Consider the following 7138-nt stretch of genomic DNA (forward strand, 5'->3'; position numbering starts at 1 on the left):
TGTGTGGGTTTGGGTGGTTTGAGGGATTTTGTTTGTTGGCTTATTTGTATGTTGTTTTGGTTTGTTGTTGGTTTGTTGTTCCCCTCCCTCTTCCTCCCCTCCCCAAAAGGCTTTTGAATCAGACTCCTAAAACTACAGTAAAAATCTTCCAGGTTTGCAAATGAAGTGTGCATCTCTGCATCTTCTGACCTTTTGCGTGTCTCATCCTGAGCTCTAAATAGCTGGTTGCTGGAGGAAGTTGTGTGTAATACTCTCCAGGCTTTTGTGCAGCTAAACCAGCTGCTTCTGCATTATTTATTATGCTTTTGTTTAATTTCCTTTAGCTTTGTTTCTTAAAATAGAACTTATAATGGGAAGATGCCAGTAAAACCTGCAAATTCATGAACTACTGGGGTGCATTTCAGTGCCTGCGTGTGTACTTGTGAGCATCTTGAGTTTGGTCGTTAGGTAACTGATTGGCAAAGTCACTGCAAAGCTGGCAAAAGCAAGATATGTTCAAACAAAGGCTGCAGAAAGCAAGAAGTTATGTTTTTCACAGTGCCAGTCACCTTCAGGGCTGGGAAAATTCAGTAAAAGGAACTTGTAATGGAAAAAGCTGTGACTGAAGCTGTCCATGTGTCATCTTGGAGAGGAGAGACCCCAACAAGACTAAGTGAAGTTTTATAGTTAAAAATATCTGCATTTTGAAGAGTGACCTATGATAATTTACCTAGAAAACAAACCAAAAATCTTATTTAAATGAGCGTAGTCCAGGCCACAGGATAATCCAGGTTATAAGGGACCTCAGGAGGTCTTTAGTCCAGCCTCCTGCTCAAAACAGTGGCAACTAAGAGGCAGTGCAGGTTGTTCAGCACTGCAGTCAGTTTATTCTTGGAAGCTTCCAGGGATGAAGACTGGGCAAAGCACTTGTAGTAGTTTATCACCACCCACGGTGCTCAGTGAATATTAAGGCCAGCACACACAAGGTCTGGTCCAACTCTCCACCCAGCGGCAGCCACAAGGAACAGGCAGGACTAGTGCAATGCTTTCTTACACCCCTACCAGCTCACAGCTGCCTCTTCTTCACAGACAACTATGGGTTTTTAATTTTATTTTTTTTTTATTTTTAAAACTGAGCTCTTCCCTGTTTCCCCATCAGGCAAAATACTAAACGATCAGTGCTCCAAGTTTGTTAAAAAGGTACAAGAGCAATTGACAGTAATGCAAAATGGGTACTGAGAACACACGAAGGTCTTGATCACAACGCAAACTAACGAAGAATGGCATTCATCAAATAGCCTGGGAATTATTAACATCTCTCCAGTGTACATGTGCGTACCTACGAGCACACACAAACCGATTCCTACAACTCTTCAGTCTTAAGGCCATTCTGTTCATACCAAGTTGTTTATCTTGTAACAGAGCAAACTGCCAATTTGAAGCAGAATGTGGAAACAAGCTACAGACTTGTTACCTATGTTCTCTTATATAAATGATTAATTCATTTACTATGGATTATCCAGAAGTTTGTGCTTCTTTATACATTAAAACAAAAGTAACCAGATGTTAATGATTAGATATGATCATTTTAAAGATATTTAAAATATTTAAAATACTGAAATGCTTGCCAGATAAGGGACTTGCGATTAGGGGTTTTTTTGTGCAATGACTGTAAAACCCAAATGTCATGATTTCCTTAGAAAAGGAGTAAGTCACTTGGAGAATCTGGTAAGCACTGAAAACTATGCAGGAGTTTGTATGTCTGATATTTACACATTAAAAAGCTCATACTGCTTTGTCTAAAAAAGAGAGAAGGCAGATGAAACTGCAACTTAGGTTTGACTTAGGTAATACTTTTAAATATAAATTAAAAATCCTGCCATAGTGAAACTAAGCTGCACAAAGAAATTAATGATTTATACAATACCCTCAAACAAGTACAGAATAATTAAGATAATTTTAAACCACTGATGTTTCTCTCATGAATTCCTCGAGGACGGTCACTACGTTTCTGGCTTCTGGCATTTCTGCATGTTCTACTTTAACAATCTTCAAAAGGATGTCCCCACTGCCACAGTTCTTCAGAAACATGTAGCACTTGAACAAGGCGTAGTGGTTCATCTCAGCCTGGCGGATAAACCTCTTCAGGTTGTTTATGTCTTGTATTGCCTGGGAAAAGAGTAACAGAGTGTTTTCTTACCCTTCTACATGGGAAAAAAAAAAAACCACTACCATGTGGAAAAGTGCAGGAAGAACAGCAGGAGAAGCAAAAGCACTTCCAACAGCAATTTTGTATTATTACTCAAAAGAGTAATGTAATTATTGAGTACTATCTCTGATGCACTGCTATTGTAATGATGCAAAACGTGTGGACACCACAACTTGATCATGTCCAAACTCGTATCAAGAGCTCTCCTCTTCTATTATGACAGATCACCCAAGAAGGATTAACTCTCTATCCGTGTTACCCAATTGCACTATAATGTGTGCACACAGGCCAAATTCCCAGTATTAAGAAAAAAGAAAAAAAAAAGTGGGTTTTATTTTAAATATGGGAAAATGCCTTTGGAGTATTCACTGAAGAAACTTTCACACCACTTTACATTCTGGTCAACTACAGTAAGCCAGTTCTCAACTTAAACTTCAGAGTTAATCAGTTAATCATGTATAGACATAGTAAGTAACCTAAAACATTTCTTTGCTGCAAAAGGAGTATTTGTTCCCTCGGTAACCCTGATGTCTTCTCCAAATCTTTAACATATATGAAGAGGTACCTTCAATTTAAAGTTTTCCAAAATCTGCCGGAAGAGAAATGGATTTCCACCTTCAGCACCATTCAGAAAAGCATGCATCCAGTCCTCACAGAATTTGTTGCTTCCTGTTAAGTGTTCCAGAACACAAAGAAGAGATAAGAAAAAGTAAATAAGCTCAATGTAAATATGTAGCTGCATTTGTCTGGTTTAATCACTTTCACATGACAACTGATAATAGTATACTGGGGCCAGGAAAAACAATATATGTGGAAAAGAAAAGAAAGCGTAGGTACAGTGATTACATGAAATTCTATTCCAATTGTTCAATCCCTTTTCACAACATTAGTCAAAAATACAACAGGGAAGAAAAAAGTTTAGCAGCTTCCTTGAAGTATGGAAGTCATAGCTTCATGGTCCACAAACTAAACGCACTATGGATTTTATTATCAATCATTTTCAAAAGAGAGCTCCAGTGTACCAGGTAAAGCAAGCTACTCTGCTCCCTCATAGGAAACCAGGTGTTATGGTTTCCAGACAGAATCCAAACTTTCTGGGCATGAACTTAGGAGCTTCTGAATATTCTAAGCTTGCAGCAGCTGAGGGATACAAGTGGGTAACATGAAGAAGCATTCACAGCTGTGATCTCACCTGCATTATGCAACTGAGGCTGAGGTCCACTGCAGTCTATAATCATTGACTTGTGCTGTTCCTCGGTCATGGCGATACACAAGGAGGTCATTGTTCCTTCCTGAACAAGTCCTTGGAGACTGGCAGCTGCCACAAACCTGACACAAAAAGCTCTCGTGAACTGCTTGCTTCTTTACAGTTCCTGAACAGCAACAACAGGAGGGCATCGTATGCAAAAGCTGTTACTCACAGGTTCCTTGGTCTCAAAGTATCTTTACCTGCTGATGTCTTTTTCTGTTCTTTCATCTGCGTTTTTTACTTCTACAGGAGTGTAACTCAAAGCCTTAAAACAAACACAAAACCAAAAAACAAAAAGGAAGTTGGGTGCAACTTTGTGATATTGCAGTTACTGGCAATAAATACATAACATGGTAATTCTTCAAAAATTGTTCTTTTCAGAGAAAGAGCAGAAGCTATGGGAATACTCCATATTACAGTCACTGCAGCTAGTTTTGCATTCAGAAGAAATACTTCAGTTTTAGTCTATTTGCTATTCCATCCAAGCCCTCCTCAAACTCAAGGACTAGAGCTAGGATTGATTTCTTTTCTGCTTCCAGTGAATTACATGAGGCACATACGCAATATAACATCCCTTTTGGTTCAGAGGAATTAACAGCAGCAACAGTTTTCTCATGCTGTTTCTAATTTTCTCATTCTGATTTAAAACTTGGACTCTACTATGTACTTTAAAATGATTTAACTATGAAAACTGAGAGAAGAAATTGCTATGTGCTTCCTTAGCAATAAAGCATGGGAAAAGTAATTAAAAAAAAAAAAAAGAAAAATATTGTTCCTTGTTTACTCCTGGTTGGGAAATCAAATGCAAGAAACTAAACATGCTGGAATCACTGAGCTTCCTTCTGAACCTTTTTAAGTTATCCAGTTTGAAATACACTCACAGCATGCAACAAGGCAGCGAGTTTCTCCTGGAAGAGCTGGACTACCCTCTGGATAGGGCATATGGCATCCTCGAACCAGCTGCGCAAGTAGGGCTTAACATAGGTCTCCAAGTTTTTTTGCTGTAACAAGTTGAAAAACTAAAATTTTAACTACAAATTACACTTCTACACAAATAGAAGCTTATTAATAATCTATTCAATTTCGATGTCAGATCCTTCTTAATTTCAAACCACAGTAGACTAAAATAATAAGTTTGACATTTAAAGTGACACTTAAGTGGAACATCAGCAATGAAGGGCTTTGCATTTTAATAAATAGACAGAACTGAAATATTATGGTATATATATACTGAGCAGAGACCATGCAACAGCAGATGGGATGAGACAGACTTACAATGCATGGTTTCTATTAGAAAAATTGTGACAAGAAAAACACTAAAAATCCTTCTTTAACATCCAGAAGTGGTAAGAATCTAGTTGGACATTGATAAATTTCCTGTAGGCAGTTACCTTTTATTAGTCATTCTTCTTTCTGAATCTAACTGCAAGTGACCTTTAAGAGATTTATGACTAGCACAAAAAAAGCTCCCCCCTCCCCTTTTTTTATTTTCCCTTTTGATTTGTATGGTTAATTGCACTTAAGACATTCACTGTCACTATGGTAAATCAAGTACCTCTCACAGCGTTTCATACTGGTATTTAAACCACCTATTTTATAGACTAAATCTTCCAATATTCTTAGTAATTAAGTGGTGAAAATTATTATTTATGCAAATAGAAAAAGAACAAACTTAGGCCTCACCTCCAAACCAAGTTTTATCTTCAGACTTTGAATGTATTTGTCCAGCTCAAGTCTGAAAGTATCTTCTTAAGGAAAATATGATGCATCAGTTAAGACCTGCATTTTTCCCTTTCAGCATATGGCTGTTACCGACATTTTCAGTTACTGGAAGGTATGCACAAACGGGCTGATTTCAAGTAGGAAACAGACAGAATAAGAACATAATTTTTACATCACCTCCTCCTCCACACAGGTCAAGAAAGTTAAAGGTAAGGATATAGTTCCAGACCTTTCTCTGAGCCACCTAAGAAACAAATCACATATTCTGGAGTACCGATGTCTGATTCCAGTGTTGCCATTTCTAGAAGATTTTCTTGTTGGAAACGACAGTAATAACAGCCAACTTTATTTTCTGGTATGCTATGCAGAAAAAAAAAAAAAGAATTATTTTGTTACATATACATCCCAATAATTAAGTGCAAAAAGTAGACATACATGATTTCTGTAAAGAATTTTCATCCGCTGCCACTTGTAGCTCCACTGGTCATACATACAGCTCTTAGACCTTCTCTTTTTTCCTCTGTGGTCCAATCAGAGTAGTTTAAAATGAAATAGTCATAAATACATGTAGTATTTTTTAAGTACTCAAAGAGTAAATTATTTACTACAGTATTTTTGTCAAAGCTACCTAGAAAAAGAGGGAAGTCCCATTGCGTAAAGCTGTTACTAACAGCAGCAATAGACTGAGAACTTGGAATCAGGATTAAACCTAAGCGCAGCAGCAGATGGCAAGATGTACAACGCTGCCAATGTTTCTGACAGTTTCTGATTCACAACTAATTTTTAAAATTTACCTCAGCCCCACTGATGCTACATTCCCCATTCCTTCAAACAGGGCTCCTTTAGTAAGACGCTTAGCGATAAAACTGCGCAATTCAGTCTCCGCTTCAGCTGGTAAGTTAGTGTCCAGCAAGGAGAGGCTTTAAAAAACAAGAAGAAATTGTTAGCAAAAAGCAAACGTTACTGTTTTGTTCGTCTGAACAAGTGCAGAACCACCTGTGTCTAGAAGGGGGACCACAACGAGGTCTCTCTGGCTTACAGCTAACTCGCCCTGTGACTTCTGGCCCATCAGAAATGCACATGGTGGTTTGTCCACAAGACCAGAAGTCCGGAGTTGTGGTGTCAGCTGATGCTCACCAGCTACGAACAAGTCACTGCCCCTCTTTGTTCCTGTGTTTCCCCTGGTTGTAATAACACAGCAACAACTCCATTACAGAGCTTGTGGAAAGACAGAATGCCCACTTAAAATAGTTTAATACATTTTAATTATCTACATGACGACTCGCGTCAATACAGAAATGTCAAGCATTAGTAGCAGAGAAAACAGAGTTCGAACTCAAAAGATGATAGCTTATTTGAGTTATTTGAGCTCTGTAGCTGTGTCCGTTCCATAGGTATTCCAGAAAAATCACCCAGGGGACTTCAGTTCGCTTTCACAGAGATTTCTGTTTTGACTGCAACGTACTGGCTGACTATTCACCTAACAGCAATACGGCAAAGGCTTCAAAACGGGGTGTGAGAGGCGATAACGCCGTTGTGCAGATTGGCTCTACCTGAAGTCTTCGGCGGAGGGTGTCTCTGCGGCCGCGCTGCCGGGGCTGCCATCGCCGCTGCCGGCTCCCTGCGGGGACCTGAACATCCAGCCATCGTTAACACCGATTCTACAGCCTTAACGCAGGGGACTGCAGTGGGGAAAGGTATGGCCTGAGGGCGCCTTAAGGCAGGAGCAGGGAATCGGGAGATGATGGGCGGGGGGAGGAATAAAGGGCGCTGGAACGGCTGGGAACCGAGCAGGCCTGGGAGCGGCCTCCCCGCGGGGCGGCCCCGGCGCCCACCGGCCTCACCTGCAGCCGCGGTAGCCGTAGAGGCAGTGGTAGGTGCTGCCGTGCCGCTCCGGCCGCCGCTCCTCGCCCGCCCCGCCGCCCTCCTCGCTGCTCTCCAGCTCCCGCTCCTCGCCGTCCGCCAGCCCCGGCAGCATC

The 7138-nt window shown here is 40.3% G+C and overlaps 1 protein-coding gene across 2 annotated transcripts; it reads right to left on the reverse strand.

Annotated features, from left to right (window-relative positions):
* Window positions 1–1079: 1079 nt before the first annotated feature.
* LOC106892250 (chromosome unknown open reading frame, human C17orf75) lies at window positions 1080–7138 on the reverse strand. 2 transcript variants are annotated; one of them, XM_014949311.1, is made up of 10 exons: window positions 7004–7138; window positions 6713–6841; window positions 5954–6079; window positions 5379–5519; window positions 5121–5178; window positions 4319–4438; window positions 3638–3702; window positions 3381–3517; window positions 2754–2857; window positions 1080–2148 (listed from the first exon to the last, which is right to left on the reverse strand). In XM_014949311.1, the coding sequence occupies exons 2-10, from the start codon at window positions 6796–6798 to the stop codon at window positions 1939–1941; spliced, it is 1047 nt and encodes a 348-aa protein (XP_014804797.1). In that variant the 5' UTR covers window positions 6799–6841; window positions 7004–7138; the 3' UTR covers window positions 1080–1938. The 2 variants fall into 2 exon arrangements, with proteins under 2 accessions (XP_014804797.1, XP_014804789.1); XM_014949303.1 differs by having other exon boundaries at window positions 6713–6790; window positions 7004–7137.

The sequence above is a fragment of the Calidris pugnax genome, unplaced genomic scaffold (genome assembly GCF_001431845.1).
Source record: "Calidris pugnax isolate Ruff unplaced genomic scaffold, ASM143184v1 scaffold9, whole genome shotgun sequence".
Taxonomy (NCBI): domain Eukaryota; kingdom Metazoa; phylum Chordata; class Aves; order Charadriiformes; family Scolopacidae; genus Calidris; species Calidris pugnax.